Genomic DNA, 23,772 nt, shown 5'->3' with positions numbered 1-23,772 from the left:
TTAAATTAATTCTTCAATTCTTCTCTTGCCATATGTTTCTGGAAATTCACCAAGCAGAGTCTATGGAGAAAAATAGTTTAGCTTTGTTCAAAGTATGAGCTATATGTACTAATAATGTGTTGTAAGAATCTAAAAAGAAAATTTGTTTAGATTCCCTCCTCCTTCAAGTAGCTTAGTAATTGTATCATTTATTGTTTTCACATGTAAGCTATCACATTGTAAGTTCAAGGGCCTGAACTAGGTCTTGTTAGCCTTTCTTTACCTTAAGATTCCTGGCTTTAATAGCTAATAAATATTTGAGTTGATTCTATGGTTTATGTTAGTTTTTCCTGTTATATACCCAGGCATGGTGTCCTACTACTCTAAAATTGTATTCAGTTTGAAGAAAATTGTTTATAAGATTATGTCAGTCATCAGTTTCTGGTGCTGGATGGCAACTGATCTGTTCTAAACTATATGAGCTTAAAATGAAACATCTTCAAAAAATCTGCATTTTACTACTGTAAGAATTCAGACAAACAGGAACGGTCTCTTGATGGATAAGAATAATTTCCAGGTGTTACAAAAACCACCTTAATGTTCAAACTTCTGTTCTGTAAATGTTTATCTATATGATACAGTACCATTTTTACCTGAACTAGATTTGTATTCCCTTCCCTCAGAGCAAATAAGAATATCAATAGTTCTTAATATGTTGACATCCTCACTTAGTTTTCATAAACCAACAGGGATCTAAGAAACAACTATTGGGGTATCTGTCTGCTACCAGCAGACCTGGCTCAGAATTAACTGTAACGACTGGTCTTTTTGTATGCTGTCACTGAATAGCAGAGTTACCTAAGATTTTCTAGAGGAACTTAAGTTTTAGTTAAGAATGCAGTTCAGCAAAACATATAGGCACATCTGTACCCTTGAAAACATACTTTTTACTTGTTAAATATAATCTGTGATTATGCTTTATTGTATGTGCAGTGCTACAGGTACTCAAACTTACCTCTGTGTGACGTTTTCACAGTAAGAATTTGTAATTGAAAGTTTCCCGTTTTGAATAATAAAGGCTAATGTTTTTCCATTTTATTTTATATTCCTGCCTAGTATTTTAAAATATAACTTCATTTTGCTTTGTAGTGTATGCAGAGAATATTTCCAAAATGGTGGAAAGAGAAAAGCACTTGAAAAGGATGAAAAAAGAGCTGTACTTGCCACTAAGACCACTCCAGCCTTAAGTACACATGAGTCTTCTAAACTTGAAGGTCATTTAACCAACCTCAGCTTTACAAACCCTGAATTTATAACTGAGTAAGTACAGTTTTTCTATTTCAATTACTAACGTCATCCTGGATAGCTCTATTAATAATGTAAAATAGTGTAATGATTTACAAAAAGTAGTGGGCTGTTTGCTTGCTCCCCTGATAATAGATTAGGCTGAAAAATGCAGATTTATAATATTAGTAGGTAGAAAACTAGCATAAAATTTTAAGGGATATCAGGAAAACTAATGGTTCTATAGGAGATTGTGTTCAGGAAACATAAGAAAGAATTGTTTCTTAAATGTTGTAATAATTATTCTTATGGTAATAAAAGAATCAAAACAGCAAAATCCATTTTAAACTATGTTTAATTTAAAGTGGCTGTCTCTTAACTGAAAAATCACAAGGAATAATGGAAGATTATTAATGGAACCAATTGCCATTATTCTATTGTTGATGTGAAAATTTGCCTACCAGTAGTTTATGTGTGCATAGGTACAAATTTTATTTAATAAATACATGAATATGTTTCCAGTTTAATTGAGCTATAACATTGTGTAAGTTTAAGGTATACAACATGATTTGATATGTGTAAATATTTTGAAATGATTACAAGTTTGGTTAATATCCATCACCTCACAGTTACAATTTTTTTCTTGTGATGAGAACTTTTTAAATTCTGTTTGTTTACTTGTTTTATTTTTTTATTTTTTTAAATTTACATTCAAGTTAGTTAGCATATAGTGCAACAATGATTTCAGGAGTAGATTCCTTAGTGCCCCTCACCCATTTAGCCCATCCCCCCTCCCACAATCCCTCCCATAACCCTCAGTTTGTTCTCCATATTTATGAGTCTCTTCTGTTTTGTTCCCCTCCCTGTGTTTATATTATTTTTATTTCCCTTCCCTTATGTTCATCTGTTTTATCTCTTAAAGTCCTCATATAAGTGAAGTCATATGATTTTTGTCTTTTTCTGACTGTGATGAGAACTTTTAAGATTCATTCTCTTGGCACCTTTGAAATACATAGTACAGTGTTGTTAACTATAATCATCATGTTGTACCTTACATCCCCTTAACTTCTTATAACTGGAAGTTTGTATCTTTAACTCAATTTCTCTACCCCACCCCCTACTGCCATTTCTGACTACCAGTCACATCTCTGTTTCTATGGGTTTGGTTTTTCTTAGATTCCATATATAAATCAGATCATACAGTATTTGTCTTTCTGTCCCTGACTTATTTCACTTAGCCAAATGGCCTCAGGGTCCATCCATGTTATAACAAATGGCAGAATTTCATTCTTTTTTATGATTAAATATACATATATGTATATATAATATACACACACACAAGTATTGTAATCCAATTAATTATTGGTAGTATTAAAATTATTTATACACCTTAGTACCAGAACAGATTTGTAGTATCAAGTAATACTTTATTAATTTCTTGAAAATACTGAACTTGAATAATTCTAGAAACATTTTTGATAGACACTGAAAGCTAACCATGAAAATAAAATTAAATCAACCTCTTAACCATTTAAATATGTAGTAGATATCAAACATAGCATTACCGCTGGTTACTTTGATTTTACATAATGTTGAAAATACTATAAGCAGTTTTATTTAAAATTTAACATACTTTTGATTAGTTCAGTAGGAAAGGATGAAGCATCTTCTTTTCAAAGATTACTATAAAGCTTACAAAGCTTAGTGACTTACTAAACATCCTGCAACTCAGGTGTTATGAACATTCTTGAATATTTTTAAAATGATGACATTGTAAAAAAAATATATAGTTAGGGGCGCCTGGGTGGCGCAGTCGGTTAAGCGTCCGACTTCAGCCAGGTCACGATCTCACGGTCCGTGAGTTCGAGCCCCGCGTCGGGCTCTGGGCTGATGGCTCAGAGCCTGGAGCCTGTTTCCAATTCTGTGTCTCCCTCTCTCTCTGCCCCTCCCCCGTTCATGCTCTGTCTCTCTCTGTCGCAAAAATAAATAAACGTTGAAAAAAAAAATTAAAAAAAAAAATATATATATATAGTTATACTGCTATCAAAGACAGGTACATATAGAACATATCAATCCTAGAATTTCTGTATGGTTCTTTTTTTTTTTTTTTTTAAATAAGTAGGCTCCATGCCCAATGTGGGGCTTGACCTCATGATCCTGAGATTAAGAGTTGGATGCTTTACTGACTGAGCTACACAGCCGCCCCACTATATGGTTCTTTTTTTATAGTCTCTATTTTACTGTTGAGATTTCCTTATTTGTTGAGTCACTGTCAGCATATTTTCCTTTAACTCTTTTAACATGTTTTCTTTTAATTCTTGGAACATTTTTATAATAGCCAATTTGAAGACTTTGCTCCAGCATTTGAGCTCACTCAGTCATTTTTTATTTAATGCTGTTTTTCTTGAGCATGGACCACACTTTCCTGTTTTTCTTTGTATATCTAGTAATTTTTTGTTAAAAACCACCCAATATATTTTTGATAATATATTGTGGAAACTCTTGGTTTGGATTTTCCCTCAAGGAGGGGGTGGCAGTAGTGGTGGTGGTAGTTTTTTACTAGTTTGCCTGGGCTGAATCTGTGGGATCTGATTTCCTTGCAGTTTGCCTAGTATTGTTATTTTTATTTTTTAGGCTGGTTTCCTAGAGTCTGTCTGCTTAGCTTAGTGATCAGTGATAGCACAGGTTATACTCCAGTGCCTCAAGCCAGTTAGGCCTCCTCCACCCTCTCCCAGTGGATGTGTGTTGATTGGGGCGTGCTTTTAACACTTAGGCAGTTTTCAAGTGTGCCTCACCATTTATTTTCCATCAGACCCTCTTGGGTCTCCTGTGTATGTTCACTTAGCCTCCAGGTCAGTCAAGACTATGTGGAGACCTTACCTAGCACCTCTATGCCTTTCTCATTTCCAGGATTTTTTGGGTTAAATTTCTGACAAGTTCTTCAGTCTGCAGCTCAGCCCAACCAAAACTGCAACCTGAGGCTAGCATACCTGCTGACTTTCTGTTTGTTTTCTACTTTTACTGACGGTGCTCTGTGTGGGGTTTTTACCCTTTGTTCCAATAAAGTTAGCTCCTTCCAGCTGTGAAGCTGCTCTTTTTCACAGCCAGCCCTATTCTTGAAGAACTTCCACACCAGCTGAGCAAGGGGTGAGGGTGAGAAGAGTGGTTTCAGGCAAGAGCACCACAAATCCTCATTGTTCTTAACCTAGGATCAGTTGGTTCTCACGAATAAACATTCTCCAACTTGTTTGCCTTTGTTTGAGTCCCAAAATGGTTGTTTTTGATGATTGTGTCCAGTTTTATAGTTGTTTCTTGAGGAGTAGATTTGCCACCTCAACCCTGGCGAAGTCCAGAAATTCCTGTCTCTGGTTTAATTTTAATGGAGAGAAATTAGTTTGGTTTTAAGTATTTTAAAGAAAGTATCCAAATATGATTGTTACACGTCAGGATTTACTTAGTATTGAAATTAAACATTGAAATGAGTTAACTAGCATGACTAGGCTTAGACTTTCTTTATTCTAAAAACTCTGAACTCTGTTATATACCATCTGGCCCCAATATGTGTATGTAGACATTACTCTTCCTGCTTCTCTTACCATTTTTGCAGCCTTTATTCTAGTCATATGGAACTGTTTAAATTCCCCTCGTGGTACATGCTTGGTCTCAATTTCTGGTTGCAAGTACAGTGTATCCTCTTTCTGATAAACTATTGCTCTATTATATTAGGCTATATTTGAAGCATCTCCCCTTCCTGAATTTAACTTGAACTTCCCAGAATTGATACTCTTTGGTACTAATATTAAACCTTTTTTATAAATAACTCTATTAAAGTACTTATTATATTAAAGTCCCTATTTAATATTTCTCTTAACTACAAATGAAATAAGATCACATGTAAATTTGCATGTAATGAATGTTATAGATGTAGAAAAATTATTGCTCAATCCCAGTTACATTTAGGCACATTTCTTTCCAGTCTTTTTCATAGACATTGTTTTTTACACAATAGAGACCATGTAATATAAAGAATTTTGCAAACTGCTCTTCCCATGCTATTAAAACACTCATTCTTCATTATGTTTCACACAAAAATCTGCCACTGTATATGTCCAAATATAAAGTGATTCTGAATACAAAATAATACTCTGTTTTCCCAGAATGAATCATAGTCTCGTCTCATCACCTTTCCTCTCCTCTCTCTTTTTCTTTCCTTCTCTCAGACAGGTAGATGAAATATTCAAAAGTCAAATGTTTATTTATTTATAGTTATTACTATATGGAAAGATACACATCCTTTACCATCCAAATCTATTTGGCTTCTGACTTTGGAAAGCAAGTTTAGATAGTAAGGGTTATCTTTTTCTCAGTCTCATCTCAAAATATGTATTCAGATCATTGTGATTTCTAGGTGCAGATAACAAGGACTAATGTAGCAAAAATACCTGTTTTTTTGTACTTATATTTTATGAAAACCAAATGTTTGTTACTGCTAGAACCCCGTTTTAAGTCCTCTATATCTCAAATTTGAGATGTGATACTTTTTTAATCTGGATATAATGTGATTGCTGGAAATTTTATCCCAAGTCCCAGTTAACACCCATTCCTCCTAAGGTAGCTATGTCCCAACTGTCTTTTATCTTGTACATGTATACTTGTAATTGATACAAAATAAGTACTTACTTTGCTGCCTTTTAAAAGTATATTTTTTGAGAACATTCATCAAATAGACCATATTCTGGGCCATAAAACACCTTAACAAATTTTAAAAGGTAGACCATCATGGAAAGTATTTTCTCAGACTGTAGTAGCAGAAAGAGAGCCAGAAAATACCAAAACATTGATAAATAACACATTTCTAATTAGAAATTAGAAAATTTCAAAATATTGTACACCAAATGAAAATGAAAATGCATCCTAGCAAATTCATGGCATGTGGTGAAAGCGGGGCTTGGAGGGAAATGTATAGTATTGAGTACATTTATTTTTTTGAAAAAGATTAAAATCAGTTCTCTAAGTTTCTACCTCAGGAAACTAGCAAAACAAGAACAAAATAGATCCAAAGTAAGCAGAGGTAAAGAAAATTACAGCAGAAGTCAGTGAAATTGAGAATAGGAAAGTGGTTGAGAAAATCAGTGAAACTGAAAGCTGGTTTCTTTGAACATTAATAAAATTGATAAACCTCAGACCAAGCTAACCAAGAAAAACAAGAAGGAGAAACACAAATTACTAATACCAGAAATAAAAGAGCAGCCATCACTACTGATCTCATGGACAGTAAAAGGATAATATTATGAATATTATGAATAACCTGTGCCCACAGATTTGATAATTTAGATAAAATGGACCAATTCCTTGAAAGACACAGTCTACCAAAACTCACACAAGGGGAAATAGATAATCGGAATAAGTCTGTATATGTATTAAAGAAGTTGAATCAATAATGAACAGCCTTCCAAAACACAGAGCACAAGGCCCAGTTAGTTTCACTGGTGAAATCTACCAAACATTTAAGGAAAAAACTGATACCACTTCTCTGCTGTCTGTTCCAGAAGGTAGAATCAGAAGGAACACTTCCTAATTCATGCTGTGAGGCTGGCAGAATGTAGTTTAAGATGTTGAACCAAATTTCCTATTATCCGTTCTGAAGTGAAACTGACGTGTTCCTGACTGACTGTATAAAACATGATTAAATATTGACTGTATTATTATCTGTATTTGGGGGCTAAGTTATGCTTTAGTTGGCTTGTAATGGAAACAAACCTAAGGTGAGAAGGAAACTGGAGAACTCCTCTAGTTGATGATGTTGCTTTTTAATATGATCTTTTTTTTTTTAATTTTTTTTTTTTTTTTTCAACGTTTATTTATTTTTGGGACAGAGAGAGACAGAGCATGAACGGGGGAGGGGCAGAGAGAGAGGGAGACACAGAATGGGAAACAGGCTCCAGGCTCTGAGCCATCAGCCCAGAGCCCGACGCGGGGCTCGAACTCACGGACCGCGAGATCGTGACCTGGCTGAAGTCGGACGCTTAACCGACTGCGCCACCCAGGCGCCCCTAATATGATCTTTATAAGAAAACATCTACCAATTAAAATTGTAAAACTAGGGGCGCCTGGGTGGCGCAGTCGGTTAAGCGTCCGACTTCAGCCAGGTCACGATCTCGCGGTCCGTGAGTTCGAGCCCCGCGTCGGGCTCTGGGCTGATGGCTCAGAGCCTGGAGCCTGTTTCCCATTCTGTGTCTCCCTCTCTCTCTGCCCCTCCCCCGTTCATGCTCTGTCTCTCTCTGTCCCAAAAATAAATAAACGTTGAAAAAAAAAATTAAAAAAAAAAATAATAAAATTGTAAAACTATTTCGGTGTATAATTACGAAATCTGTACTAAATTTTTTGCCCCCCCCCCATAATGTAGCTTGGTTTTATGTGAAGTTACATTGTGTGAAGTCGTTTTGAGATGGTTTTTCTTCAGTACTACTTTATTGCTCAAAGGAAAGAAACCAAGAGGGCTCAATAATGTAGACTTTGTAAGAACTCAAATGCCCTTTTTTGAAGGCTAATATGGTATAAAGAATCTTGCTTTATATACATTATCCTTTTGTTGAACATTTAGGTTTTCTTTCTTACATTTTATCTCAGTATTAAGCATCTTTTTGTGCTTAAATTGTTATGCTTTGGGGATGAATTCCCGGGAATGAATTGCTGGGTTAAGAGTACAAGTGACTCAAGGTGGTTGTACATATTACTGAATGACTTTCCAGAAAAATAATACTAAATCCATTACTTCTGGCAGTATGAGTGTCTGTGTTGCCAAGACTTATGAGCATGGAGTATTTTTATTTTTTTAATTCTCTATTAATGTGATGGAATAAAATGACATCCCATTGTGTTAATATGCATTTCTAACAGATACATAAAATAAAACACCAGGGAAAGGAAATTTACAAAATAAAAGAAAGTCATATTAAATCAGGAAAATAACATTCACTCCATGACATTCTAGTATTTGACATAGCAGAAACATGGCACACATGCTGCCATTATACTTTCCAAAATCCATGATAGATGAAGCTAAGTAGATCTTTCCTACAGATCCTATACTTGGCCTCAGAATCTTTTTCACACAGCACTTAAAAAGCCATTACCAACTAGTCAGTATGAGAGAAGAAACTCCTCTGCCATTTATGTCCATTACCCTTGCTGTACATAGGACCATAGTTTTGACTCTGCGTTTCTTAGCAGCTGGGGCCATCTGTAGGACCATGTCTTTGTTTCTTTTTTTGAGAATTACTGTTTATGTCATTTACTTGCTCAAGTAAATCTGAAGTATTTATCAATTTGTATGATCTCTTTTCACTACTCAGTTAACTTGATATTTAGTTATTGGAGTAGGGACTTAACATAACATGTTTTATGGGTGAAAGGAAAAGAAGGAAGAAAGGACATATTTAGAACAGTACAATCACGTTTGTATAATTATCTACTTGGAACTTTGTTAACTGGTGGAAAGCGGGATGGAAAAGGTGGTGTCACTGAGTGAAAGGAAAGACTGTAAAGACTATTAAATGATTGCTCCAAAACCAAGAATCTTACTATACGCCTTATCTCTATTCTGCCTTAGGAGGTAAGAAACTGGACATATTCTTAAAAGGTTTGTGACAGAGGGAATATAATACTAAAGAAGACCTAATTAGATCTATTAATACTGGTTTGGGGAGTTCAGTTTATCACAATTAAATAGTGATTTTGAATACCGTTTTGATATTCTTTTTTTTCCCTTAAGTGTTAGTTTCTACTCAGTTTTTCCATTCACTTAGTTTATTTTCTTGAGCTTTTTATTTTTAATTTTTTTAAATGTTTATTTTGAGAACGAGAGAGAGAGCAGGGAGGGGCAGAGAGAGAGAGTGAGAGAGAGCATCACAAACAGGCTCCACACTGTCAACACGGAGCCTGACGTGAGGCTCCATCTCACAAACCATGAGATCAAGACCTGAGCCAAAATCAAGAGCTGGACAGTTAACCAATGGTGCCACCCAGGTATCCCTGGGCTTTTTAATATTGAAGGTTATTTTAGTAAGTAAAAGGTTTTATAGTGGTAAAGGAGGAAGTTAAATGTCTTCTGAATGTAATTCAGTACATAAATTAAAAATTTTAAGTGTTTCATTTGTGGTTTTTAATAGTGTTTTGCTTTTAGTTTGAAATGTATTACATATCAAAGTACGTATACAATTACAAATTTGAACCTGAAAATAAAATTCATTATTTTACTGAAATATTAATAGAGCAAAATTATGATTATACATATCAGATCTGGAGTTTTAGTAATATTATCAAGTCCCATTTAAAGCCATGTATATTATAGTGTTTCTGAGCTGTTTCTATGGAAACAATGTGTATTACCAATTCCAAATTATAAAGTTTTCCTCCATAGATGTTCTTGGTTTAGAATAATGTATCTTGAAGATTATGAATAAGCTGACTGTAAATAACCCATGCTTATCAGTTGCTTCTTTCTAAAAAGTCAGAAAGATAGCTCCTTTCCCAATTTTAGCACTGGCTCAGAGAATAAACTTGAGAAAATATCTAACAATCCTGGGTCTCCTTTTCTTTATAAAAATAATAGTCTATAATCTTATAGCTATTTGAAAAAAAAGTGGGAAGAGCTATGTATAAAATCCCCAAAGCTCTGAGCTTTCAGATAATGATCCAAAGTGCTAGATGTTGAGAATGAAAGTAGTGAGGATTATATCAATTCAAAACATAATTTGGATAATAGTTCAGTTGACAAATCATCATGAGAATACCATGATCTAGAATTCTATAACCTGACTGTATGTAAAATAAAATGATGACTACAAAATGTTTTCTATCAAAATAAATTCTGTCTGGAGAGATTCTTAAAGTAAATGTGCTTCCTTCCTTACTAAAACATACAGCATTCAAAACAAATTTTTTCTGTTAACCTTAGTTTATAAGATTCTTAATGTAGTTCTGTATACTGTGTGTTTTCAGCTATTAAACATTAGCATCTATCTAAAACAAGTTATTATTTTAGTAACTGGAATTGAATCTAATGTGATCTAATAAAAATATATAAAGCTAATGAGATTTACATGTGAAATTTAAGAAAGATAATTTAGGAAATGGAGTTTTCATTTTTTAACTAGCAAATTACTATTTTCTAATGAATTACCTAAAACCCTTCCTGAAACAAATATCAATGAATGTTACTCATTTTATGGGAGTGTCAGAGGCATGTGCTGTCATTATGTACTTATGAGTCTTAATGGTAATTTGGTGGTTATTGACAATCAACTTCTTCCATATAACTTCTCCTTATCACTGCAATGTTATCTTTCAAAAATGAAGACTTCATGGGTGCCTGGGTTGCTCAGGAGGTGGTGTCCAACTCTTGATTTCGACTAAGGTCATGAACTCACAGTTTGTGAGTTTGAGCTCTGCATCAGGCTCTGGGCTGACAGCATGGAGCCTACTTACGATTCTCTCTCTCTCTCTGTCTCTTTCAAAATAAATAAACTTAGTTTTCATCTTAATTCATGTGCTGTAAGAACATGTCATCTTCTCAGTGCATTTACTTGTGCCTTTCTCTTAGCAAGCAATACATTCACTTGCTCTGCCTGTCTCTTAAGTGCTGGTCCTGGGGCTCTCCACACTTAGCATATCCTGCCATGAAAGCTTAATTTACTCCCATAGCTTTGGTTAACATATGTATGCCGATGATTCCAAATCTGTATCTCCACTTCAGATCTCTTACCTGAACTTCATATATCTAGTTACATACTAGACATCTCTGTGTTTGTGCCTGTGAGATACCATGACTGAGCTAGTTTTCTCCCCTTTCCTGCTCTCTGAACCACCAAAATCTGTTCCTCTTCCAGTGCCCACTGTTTCATTAAACGTATCTGTATGCCCAAGCCAGAAACTTTAAGATGTGTTCTTGACTCCTTCCCTTCTCTGACTTCCCACATGTAGTTAGTCACCAAGTCTTACTCTCAGTTCTAAGTATCTTAGATACTCTCAGTATCTAAGCTCTCAATATTATGTCGGCCTCTTATCTCTACCGTCATCTCTTAGCAGGGTTACTGCAGTAGTATCCTACTTGCAGTTTTATTCCAATCCATTCTCCACAGTACAACATGAGAATTGTGTTGAAAAACACAAATCTGATAATACCAACTCTCTTACTTAAAATTTTTCAGTGATTTCCCTTTTCCCTTAAGATAAAGTTCAAACTGCTATTGTGACATAAAAAATCCTTCTTGATTGACTTTTATCTCCCTCATTTCTCAGTACTTTTTCTTTTTAACTCTACAACTAAATAATAGCAATCTCCCTTTTATTCATGTAGAGTTCCAGCTCCTGCCCTGTTGTTATTCCTTCCGCCTAGAAATTGTCTCACAACCCTTCATTCATGCCTATCACCTGAATAATTTACTGTTTATTCTTATAGTATTTTTTTCTTAAATTTTTTTTAACATTTATTTATTTATTTATTTTTTTTTTTTGAGAGACAGATACAGAGCACAAGGGGGGAGGGGCTGAGAGAGGGACACACACACAGAATCCAAAGGAGGCTCCAGGCTCTGAGCTGTCAGCACAGAGATTGACATGGTGCTCAATCTCAAAAACCACGAAATGTGACCTGAGCCAAAGTCGGATGCTTAACCATCTGAGCCACCCAGGCACCCCTTACAATCTTAAACATCCAGCTTTCTCAGGAAGAACTTCCTTTACTCCTAGACTGACTTGATATCGTCAACAAAGCCACATAGTCCTCTAATAGAGCAGGTCTGAAAGTATGGTCCATGGATCTCTAGGAGTCTCTGAGGCTTTTTGGGAAGAGCTGTGAATTCAAAGTATTTCCACATTAATATACTTGCTTTTTTTCCTGTGGTCATTTGTACTGACAGTCCAAAAGCAATGGTGGATAAAACTGCTGACACCTTAGCACAAATCAAAACATTGGCACCAAACTATATTAATAGTCATTGTATTCTTTACTGTGCACTCACAATTTCAAAAAAGGCCACTTTCACTTAAGACTGTCATGGAGGGGTGGGTGCACCTGGGTGGCTCAGTCAGTTAAGAGTCAGACTCTTTACTTCAGCTCAAGTCCTGATCTCATGGTTCCTGAGATTGAGCCCCACATCAGGCTCTGTTCTGAAAAGTACAGAGCCTGCTTGGGATTCTCTGTGCCCCTCCCCTGCTTGCGCCCTCTCTCCCAAAAATAAATAAATAAACTTTAAGAAAAAAAAAAAGATTGTCATTGATGCAGCAGTAAAAGTTACGAATTTTATGAAACAACTTCTGAGCAGTCATTGCAAATCGTCTGTTTAACATGCCATGTGATGAGAAGTAAACAAAAAGTGCTTTTGCTGCATACTAAAATAAAACCATGATGTCATGATGATGATCCAGCTATTTTCTTTCCAGCCAAACATTAGAAACTTGTAAAAAAAAGGAAAGGAAAACACTTCTCACTAAATTTTTTTAGGAAATTGGTTGTTTTTTTAAAAATAAGTATAAATGATTTTATTGTTGCTATTTTTATGAATAATTTTTAAAATTGTCAGCTATAGTTTCTAATATGGTTAATATCAATAATTATAACACACATTAACAATGATTCTTTGGGGTCTTCAGTAATTTTAAGAGTGCAAAGGGGTTCTGAGACTAAAACTTTGAAACCCCTGCTCTAACACATTGTATTTCCCTGATTCTGTTCATGGTTTCTTTCCTCTTAGACCACACTGTAAACTCTGAAAATAACATCCACACTGCTTTGTGGATAACTCAGCTCCTAGCATAGTGTCAAACACACATTAGGCCCCCAATAAGTATTCCATTAAATTAATGAATTCAACAAGCACGTGTTGATTATTATTATCTTGCATATTGTTGAAAATGTGAATCTAAAGGTAAGAAAGGAGTTCAGAAATCAGGAAATAGATGTAGAAGTCTAATCTGCAATTGGGATTTTTTTTGATTGGTGGAATGACACTGTGCCATTTGGGTATACAGAATATCACCAGAATCAGTCTGGAGAAAGATGGTAGAGTAAAAAGGGAAGAGAGGAAAACCTTAATTATGGAACTTTAGGGAATGCTCACATATAACAGGAATGAAAAGGAAGCTCCAATGAACATAAGAATTGAGAAGGATAACCATCAATAGGATGCTGATTAAGAGGATTGTTCATTGGAAGTTTATAATAGAGTAATGATACTCTAAGAGAAGCGTGAAAGCAAGTAGAAGGGTTAAAATAGGGTATCTTTAGGGAAATTCAGATCATTTCTACCCAAGTGACACAATACACATTTTGTACCTTAAGTCTACAGAGTAAATTTTTTATTATCTTGCATCACTGAAATAAGAACTGAACTGCATTTATTTTTAATGTGAATACAACAGCATTAACAAAATTGGGGAATGGAGAAGAGTAGCACTTGGCTAAAGCCAAGGAAGAGAAGTGTGTGTGTTTGGGTGTGTGTGTATGTGTGTAGTTGGGTGGGTTGAAGAATAAATCATGTTTTCAGTGCTACAACTTTAATCATCACCTCCTTCTTATCTTTAGAAGGATCACTTTCTTAATAAATAACCTCCTGTTTAGTACTTCTCCAAAAGAAATACTTTTCTTAAAGGCTCTGCTCTTATTTCCCATCATTTGTATATAAGTCTTTCTCGTCCATAATTTTTTCCCTTAGTGTCTTAAAATTACTAATCATACTCAGAGAATAGATTTTCCTTTAGTTATTGCCATCCTGTCTAGTTAATTAGGATAACTTGGTTTCTTGGTATTAAACTTCAGAGAACATTTACTAATTTTATATGGGGTGTTGGAGAGTGATGCTATTTATGTTTTTCCTTTTTTTAAAAATTAAATCACTTGCATTTTGATAAATATAACTCCTTCGTCACAGAATTTTGATATGGAAGTATCAAAATATTGCTGTAGTAACTGTCATGATTAAGGATAGTCCTATGCAGATTTTTAGTAGGGATGCAATACATATAATACCAGTTTTCAGAGATTTTAGATAAATCTAGATACATTTCATGCTAGAGTATACTGAACATAGATGGATACATCTAACCAAGACAATGAAGAATCATACTCACTTATTAAACGAGAAAGTCAGGGGTGCCTGGGTGGCTCAGTCAGTTGAGCTTCCGACTTCAGCTCAGATCATTATCTCACAGTTCGTGAATTCGAGCCCCAGCTCAGAGCCTGGAGTCTGCTTCCAATTCTGTGTCTCCCTCTGTCTGTGCCCCTCCCCTGCTCGCACTCTGTCTCACAAAAAATAATAATTATTAAAAAAATGTTTTTAAATAAAAGGGAAAGTCAGTTAAGACATAGTTTAACTGGTGGAATGTTTGACCATTATTTTGTACTATAAATTTTACTTTGTTACCCTGCCTATCAGTAGGGTGACCTTGTGCCCTGGTTTGTCTTGTACAGTGCTGGTTTATGCTTATTAATAGTGCTTCCTTTTATTTCAGAAGTGTCCAAGTTTGGACTATATACTATATGATGATCCTACCTATTAAACACAGAGCCCACCATATAACCATAGCTTCATTAGAAATATACAGTAAGAAGGGATAGATTTAGACAGTAGACAAAAAAGATAAGTAGATGGACATCATGACTTAGCTGATGACTTCACTTCTCCCAAGAAGTGAGAGAATTGGGTAATTTTTTTTCATGGCTTAGAAGAACAAGCAAACAGAAAAGAGAAAGACTGTTGGAATTGAACACAGACATTCAGTCTGAAAATCTATAAGTGAAAGTCAAAGAAATACAGTGGAGTGATACATCATGTGGCCTCAGCAATCAGAACACCTGAGCAGGTATATTTCTAGTCATTCAAAAAAATATATGCTGAGTGTTACTGTATTTCTAGTTCTTTGTGCCAGGTAACATGGAAAATAGAAGAATAAAGGTAAGATTTAAAAAAAAAAAACATAGCATAATACTAAAGGTGATAAATATGTAAAAGTACTAGGTGGTTTAGTTTACATTTAATTCTTCAACTGCATACGTTTGTATTTGTTACTCATGGTTGCTTAATAGTAAATGCATTAGTTTGCAAGTGTAAGGTGTTCTTACAGCAAAATCATAATTTTCAAAGTTTTGCTTTTAAATATTAATAATAGTCAAACTAATGGATTTGTTTGCATTTCAATTTAAACAAAGTTCTTTTTTGCTGAGTGCAGGGAAGAAAAGATCTTGTGCTTTTGAGAATCATTGTGCCATGTTTTATCATTTTCCCATCCAGGAGTATTATTCAAAACAAGTTTTGACACATGGAAATCATATTACAGTAGCAAGGAAAAATGTGTGGAACAGATTAATTTTACTTAGACTCCCAGTGTACTAAGTGACATTATGCCTATAGACCTATAACCTCTTTTATACAGGTAGTTCTTTTTAATCCATATATAATTCCTGAAAAATGAGTCAAATGAAATCATATAAGAGTTGGACAGTTAGAAGAGGGTTTTTATTCCTGTTCTCTTAAAAAAGAAAATTCTTGGGGCGCCTGGGTGGCGCAGTCGGTTAAGCGTCCGACTTCAGCCAGGTCACGATCTCGCGGTCCGTGAGTTCGAGCCCCGCGTCGGGCTCTGGGCTGATGGCTCAGAGCCTGGAGCCTGTTTCCGACTCTGTGACTCCCTCTCTCTCTGCCCCTCCCCCGTTCATGCTCTGTCTCTCTCTGTCCCAAAAATAAATAAACGTTGAAAAAAAAAAAATTTAAAAAAAAAAAAAGAAAATTCTTAATTATACCTCATGCTTTTAAGCAGAATTAGTGACAACATATTTCTAATATGTTACACATGTTCTTTAATAATTATAAAATTGAGTATACAGTTTAATTTTAGCTTCTCAATTATATATCCAGTTGATATAAAATTGAGAGGTTAAAAATTCACTAAGCAGGCTTAATGAATTTTATCTTTGTCTCAGTTGTACTAAGACTGATAACTTAGTTCCTTATCACTGGCATTTTAATTTTCCCACTATGTTTAAAATAATGGACGTGCAATAAATTGGATTTAATTGACAATGGCATATGTGGGGGGAAACATGAATACCAGATTTTAGATACCTTCATTTAGTGTTATTAACAGTCTCCCTACTTTACTTATAATTTCATTCTTTTGAGAAAGTATAATTGTAACATTGTTTGAAAGCCATGGTTTGGAGGGGGAAAAAATGTATGGATAAATTTGAAGGTTGCTGTTAACTGTAAAACAAAGAAAGGAATTTTACAACTCTTCTGATAGCTAGTACTCATGTCTGGGCAGGATCTCTTGTTTGAGACCTAGAAGAAAGAATAGGGTTAGTGTCTTTTGGCTTCTTAAACCTTCTACCATGAAGTTTATGGGGAAGCTGCTATTTAAAGAGATACAATAAGAGCTGAAATTCTATAATCAGTATGAAAGCCTGCTTCTTCTTAGGTTTCAACCCATTCCTTTCTTGACCTCTTCTGTTTCACCAGGCAGCAGCTGTTGTAGCCACAGGTGGCTGACCATTTGAGCTCATTCCCTTCCTTCTCTGGCTCTCTCCATTCTCTGCTTCACTTGGCCTTGGGAGACTACCTACCTGTGGATCTGCCGGTCAGAGCTGGCTTCTCTTTTAGATTAGCCACAGTGTTGCACAGAATTCTGATTTCCTTGTTGAAGTGGTATTCTTCATGTAGTACTATATATTCTATTGGGTATGTTTCCCATTCTTCAGTTCAGCAGTACTTATAGGAAGATATGTGAAAATAATTCGTAAAACATTTTCATTATATAGCTATTACCAAAATTGTATTCCAGCTGTGTAAATTTAAGGATAACAACTTTGGCTTGTTTGTCATTGACACCCATGAAATACCTGGCACATAAATACTCAGTATATATTTGAATAAATGAAAGAAAAAATGTGGAAACTATTTAATATTCTAATGTAGAATGTTTGAGGGTAATTGCTTTACTTCTGGAGAATATTTTAAAATTAAGAGCATGGCCTTAAGAACTTGAGAGAGAAAATGTGAACTTTAGGTGGAAGGAAACCTGTTTGAAATATGTAAGTTATCAAAGAACCTTGGATTCTTGCCCACCTCAGTTTTCCAAAGTAGTTTTTAGACTTGAAAGATATAGTTACATGTGTTAATTTTTGTCTGAAGTAGCAGTGATAAAGGTCACCGCAGAGAACTTTTAAGCTATAAATGTGAGTATAGAATAGTCAGGTATTTCAAAATGACATTTTCTACCTCATTCAGTCACTAAGCGTTTCTAGGCAATGTTTATTTACTTTAAGAACCATTTGGGGAGCCTGGGTGGCTCAGACTGTTAAGTGTCCAACTTTGGCTCAGGTCATGGTCTCACGGTCCATGAGTTTTAGCCCCACGTCGGACTCTGTGCTGACAGCTCAGAGCCTGGAGCCTGCTTCAGATTGTGACTCCCTTGCTCTCTGCCCCTTGCCCACTTGCACTCTGTCTCTCTCGCTCTCAAAAATAAATATTAAAAAAAAATTTTTTTTAATAAGAACCAGGTAAGAGGAAAAGCCTATTTCTCCCAAGATCTCAGTACCATTATAGATTAACTCTAGGTTGATCTGAATACATATTCTCAAAGGTAGAAACAAACATGAAAACCTGGGAAAGTCTTTAGTTTGACAGGATTCACAGAATTCAAGTAAATTAATCCACTCTGTCATAAAGTCACAAGAGAACCTGTGTCTAAGGCCAGGTTGGACTGTGGTTGAGAACTTAAAGTGTCAGAGAATTCTAAAAGCATTAAATTGTTTACTTAGTTACTGGCCCAAGAGGCATCATAATTTTTCTCACCGGTGTAATTTTGCAAACAGTTGTACTAGTTAGTGTATACAAACTTCATGAGCACAGATATTGCAACTCTTTCATTCTCTGCTATAATTCTGGGGCCTAGCACAGTAACCTTACATATAAAGGAGCTTAGTAAATCAGCGAATGAATGAATTCTCTGTTAGAATGGACTGTAGAATTAATTTTAACTAAACCCTCCAATAGTACCAATCCCATGATTAATTAAACTCTGACTTTAGAACATAGAAATGACTTAATTGAAATGGAGAATGGAAGTTAGAAATGGAAAATTAATAGTACAGTTGACCCTTGAACAATGTAAGTTTGCACTGCATTCGTCCACTTATATGCAGATTTGCATATATACTTACAGTATGATAAATGTATTTTCTTTATGATTTTCCTTAATTACATTTTCTATAGCTTACTTTATTATAAGAATACAGTATCTAATACATACGCAAAGTATGTGTTAATTGACTGTCGATTTTATCATTAAGGCTCTGGTCAACAGTAGGCTATTAGTAGTTAAGTTTAGGGAGAGTCCAAAGTTATATGTGGATTTCCAACTTCCAGGGGGGTTAGTACTCCTAACACCTGTGTTACTCAGGTGTTAACAGTATTCTGTTTCCTTTGTTTTCTTTTTATCCCTAGAATATCTTTTCACTTCTCTGTATCATTAAGATAATGTTGGCCCAAAGTATTTAGAGTAGGATGGAGCCATAAATGCAACAGATTATAGATGATCCCAAGAAAAACAATTAAAATGTTAGAAGTAGAGGTTTTAAAAAGGAGGTGGGAGGGAGGCACCTGGATGGTTCAGTCAGTTGAGCGCCCAACTTCGGCTCCGGTTATGATCTCACGGTTTGTGGGTTCGAGCCCCGTGTCGGGCTCTGTGCTGAGCATTCAGAGCCTGGAGCCGGCTTCGGATTCTGTGTCCCCACCTCTCTCTCTGCCCCTCCTCCATTCATGCTCTCTCTCTCTCTGTCTCTCAAAAGTGAATAAACATTAAAAAAAAATTTTTTTAAAGGAGATGGGAGGGAGGGCTTCATACCTTCAGAAAACATCAGTAATCTAATATCTTTGTACCACTTGACTTCTTACCTTTGTTAATATGAGAAAATATATCCAGTTTTAGCCACCTTATATTTAAACACCTTGAATAAGGATGAGGTCGGTTTAAGTAATTGCCATGTAACTAGGGCCTCATACACAACAGTGAAGAGGAAGAAACAAAAAAGGAAGTGGAGAATTTTTAAAGCATAACAGATTAGAGACCTTAAATAAGAAGACAGAAGAAGAGTCAGATAATAACAAAATGTTATAGTGGGAGAAAAGACCAAGTAAAAAGCAATCACCAATTCCAGAAACATAGGCATATTTATTGCAGGGGCAGTCTTACACATCTATAAAAATTATTGATAATCATGATGAGTGGCCCTATTGTCAAGAAAAGACTGTGTTCATTAAGTCATTTTTAAGAAGATAGATAAATCTATAATAACTCTCAAAAGATTTCCATTACATAAAAAACACATTCTTACTCAGGCACTAGATCCTTGCCCTTAAAGAATCACAAAGTTGTGAGTCATTAAAAAGTACTGAAGTGGAGACTGTCAATAAGTTGTTTGTCATAAATAATAACAGATGAAATAGTTGAAATAAACAGTATTTTAAAATATCTTAATTATAATAGCTTCCCTATGATGTTAACTGATATCTCAAGACACAATCACTTAGAACAGGGTCATTAGTTAATATAAATCTGCATTTCAGTTAACTTTATAATTTTGAATTTTTCCAACTTTTTGCCAGAACTGATATAGTCATTTTTTGCTTTAGTATAGCTAAAAAGTATTTTTATTAAGATACAAATATCAGATCTGTTGGGATTTTTTTGTATTTCCCTTGTATTTGCATTTTTACATTATCTTCAATCTTTAGTTTCTTTGCCAGGAATTTTAATAAGGCACTCTTTCATGGGGCTTAGTTTAAAAGTAGTAATTCAGTCTGTTCACTTACCTGGGAGCAAGGAAACTCTGTGTGTTGTGGTATGCTGCTAGCCAACAAATAGTAGAGATGTGCTACTGTAATTCCTCCATGTTATGGAACTCCTTTTCATCCCTCAATCCTACACAACCATAGGAAACTTGATCGCTAAACACAGACTCTGAGGGGCTGTGTATTAGTTTTCCAGAGGAACAGAGTGTGTGGGTGTATATATAGAGAGAGAATTTAAGGAATTGGCTTCTGTGGTTGTGGGGGCTAGCAAGTCCAAAACCTATAGGATAGTCCATGTAAGAGGTGATGTTGCAGCTTGAGTCTACAGGCAATCTAGAGGCAGAATTTCCTCTTCTTCAGGTAACCTTGGTCTTTTTTTTTTTTTTCTTTAAGTTTATTTACTATGAGAGAGCATGTAAGCGTGCAGGGAAGGCTGGAGTTGGGGGGTGGGCAGAGAGAGAAGGAGAGAATCCCAAGCAGGCTCCGCACTGCCAGCATAGAGCCTGATGCAGGGCTCGATCTCATCAACCAGTAGATCATGACCTGAGGTGAAAAAATCTAGACCTTGACGCCCAGGACGCCCAACCGACTGAGCCACCCAGGTGCCCCTGGGTCTTTTTCTATTAAGGCCTTCAGCTTACTGTACAGAGAGTAACTTGCTTTACTCAGTCTGCCAATTTAAATGATAATGCCATCTGTAAAACTAACTTCCAGTGATCTCTAGACTAGTGTTTAACCAAATACCTGGGTACCATGGCCTAGTCAAGGTAACACATAAAAATAATCATCACAGAGTGTCCGTGTCAGTTCATGTATCAGTAAAGTTTAATTTGTTATTATAGAAATAAAAATCACAGATCAACAGAAATTCTTATACTGGCTTCTTCTATGGACAGATGATTTTATATTTTCTCCAGTTTTAGGAACGCTGTAATGGATGTCCTTTACAAATAGCCTTAGTTGTTAATGCTCAAAGAAAATACTTATGAATGTTTCATTAAAGTGTATGAGCTTTCAGAAGTAAATCCCTGACATATAATAAGACCTCATTAATTTGAAATTCATGGTTATTAACATCTCATCAAAAATTTATCTTTGCTATAACTGGAAAAAGGATTTTTAAACAAATAAATAATGTAAGAAGTATTACAGTTTTAAACATTTAAAAATGGGAACTTCAGGGGTGCCTGGGTGGCTCAATCAGTTAAGCATCTGACTTTGGCTCAGGTCGTAATCTCACTGTTTGTGAGTTTGAGGCCTGCATCGGGCTCTGTGCTGACAGCTCAGAGCCTGGAGCCTGCTTCCTATTCTGTGTCTCATTCGCCCTTTGCCCCTCCCCCACTTGTGCTCTGTCTCTCTCTGTCTCTCAAAAATAAATAAATGTAAATAAAAAAATTAAAAATGGGAATTTATGGCTTTGTTTTAAATGTCTACGATAATTTTTAAGTCTGCAGTTCTTTAATGATTTTACCATCTCAAAATTACTGTTGCCTTTCATTTGCATGTATGTTTTTACATTGGTGCTCACAAGTGTGTGTGTGTGTGTGTGTGTGTGTGTGCGTGTGTGTGTGTGTATACGTATATACATTCACTGGCAGGGTAAATATAGTATCTGCTATTGTCTTTGTTTTTAAGAGATGTATTATAATTCATCAAATTCTTGCTTGATACCTTCTGTCATATTATCCTTAAAATTTATAATACCCACACACTTATAGATAGCATTGCCTGTTTTATCCCATCCATACCAGGCATCCCAGGGGTAACCTCCCTTTCCACTTGCTCTGGAGGCCCAGTGTTTGCTCACCTCCCACTCTGACACTGAGCAGCTCATCTCATTAGAGGTGCCATAGAGGTTAGAATAGGTTACTAGCAGTGTGTGCAGGTGTTTGCACATATTTTCTCAGCCTAGTTTCTTCTCTCGGGCTCTGGAAAGTGTCTCTGGGCAGTCAGGCTGGGCCACTGCATTCAGTTGTTTAATTTGTGAAGTAATATATTATCTTAATATTTTTTTATTTGAAGGTTACCTTTTCTCTAAATCACAAAAGACACCATATATAGACCAGCACAGCTCAGAAATTTTATCATTTTCCTTTGTCATTAGTGTGACAGTCATGTATATAAACTTTTTTTGATCTCATTAAGTACAAAATAATATTTTTTATAATTTTTGCAGTATGCAACTTTGTTTTTTAGAAAGAAAGAGTGGGGGAGAGGGAGAGAGAGAGAATATTAAGCAGGCTGCACGCCCAGCATGGGGGAGCCCAACATGGGGCTCAGTCACACAACTGTGACATCATCACATGAGCCGAAATCAAGTCAGAAGCCCAATCAACCACGTCACCCCAGCACCCCACAGTCTACAACTTTAGGTGTATTATTTGTTTGTGTATGTTTTTTTTTTTCTTATTGCTAGTGTGGGTTAATATTAATTGACTTTTAGTTTACTTTTAGCATTTCCCTCATTTATATCATTTTTTTCATTTATACGTAAAAGTACCTACTCATAAGAACTTCACTGATGTGTAGTGGCCATTGTTACATGATTGCAGTGATCACCATGATGGCAACACAAAGTTGTCAGTAAGAGCAGGAATCTGGACATTCCTGTGAAGCCATGGCTGAGAGCTTTTCACGTCAGTCTTTCTACCCCTCTCTGATCTCTGTATAAGGAGTTTCTGGGTTATCTGTTCAGGTTTTTTTTAGATGTTTTGCTTAGAAACTAGATCTGCATGTCATTCCCATGAAAATTCTATAGTCCTGTCTCCAGGCTCAAAAGTTTCCCAGAGAAGTTCTGTGAAATAGGTAATACATAATTCAAAATGGAGTTTGTCAACAAAATAAATTTGGGAAAACATTGAAATAAATTAAATTGACTTTGTTAATTATAGAGTTACTATACAGTTAAATGCCTGTACTCTAAAAAGAATATATTTCCCCCATTCGCTAACATATTGACAAAGGCACACTGTGGAAGACTATTTCATGAAATATACTTTGGGAAAAACCATCCCTTTAATTATTAACTCCATGAGCCAATGACACTTGTCTTCTCTTTTCCTTGTTAATGCTCAACTTCATCTATTTAGTGCAGATTATTTAGACCATAAACAACTTTTACTCACCACACTTAATCTCCCTCCAATACATTTTTTAATACTAAGTGGTAAGAATGTGTCGCTAAATAAATGATTTTCTGATCAGAGTCAGAAGTTGTCTATTTTATCTACTTTTTCTGCTGTTTCTTGAAATGATTGACACAAAAGACAGTTGGAATTAATGATTCTCATGTGATCCAGGGTATTTAGTATTTATTTGTCAACTATAAGCTCTAAAAGTTGGCTTTAGAAAACTTCATATATTTTTGACTCATGAATTCAAGGCATGATAGTTATTTATACATTAACTCTAAGTCATTTTCATCTTGTGTTTTTCCCTTAAAAAGATAGGAGACAGAAATCTATTTTTCCCCTTCCCCTACTTCAAACCAGCAGGGTGAATAATGCCTCAATCATTGACTTCAACCATTTTAACCATAGAAACTTTTTTTTAGAAGAAACATTTCATGGTCTTATCGAAGTTGTAGCCTCCCAGTTTCTCCCATGTCTGCCTTTGTTGTCCTTTGATTGGACTCTAGAAAAACCTGCAGCTCTGTAGAAGGCAC

The 23,772-nt window shown here is 35.4% G+C and overlaps 1 protein-coding gene across 1 annotated transcript in view; it reads left to right on the top strand.

Moving 5' to 3' along the window:
• The window catches only part of BMT2 (base methyltransferase of 25S rRNA 2 homolog), an 88,402-nt gene that overhangs the window by 30,656 nt on the left and 33,974 nt on the right, over window positions 1–23,772 (top strand). The window contains exon 3 of the mRNA XM_047094846.1: window positions 1,129–1,299. Within this exon, the coding sequence (XP_046950802.1) occupies window positions 1,129–1,299 (171 nt within the window). The remainder of the gene's footprint in view (window positions 1–1,128; window positions 1,300–23,772) is intronic.

The sequence above is a fragment of the Lynx rufus genome, unplaced genomic scaffold (assembly GCF_022079265.1).
Source record: "Lynx rufus isolate CCGP_SWC_20201006 ecotype Redwood Valley unplaced genomic scaffold, mLynRuf1.p SCAF_4, whole genome shotgun sequence".
Classification (NCBI taxonomy): Eukaryota; Metazoa; Chordata; class Mammalia; order Carnivora; family Felidae; genus Lynx; species Lynx rufus.
This window is presented reverse-complemented; position numbering and strand designations above follow the sequence as displayed.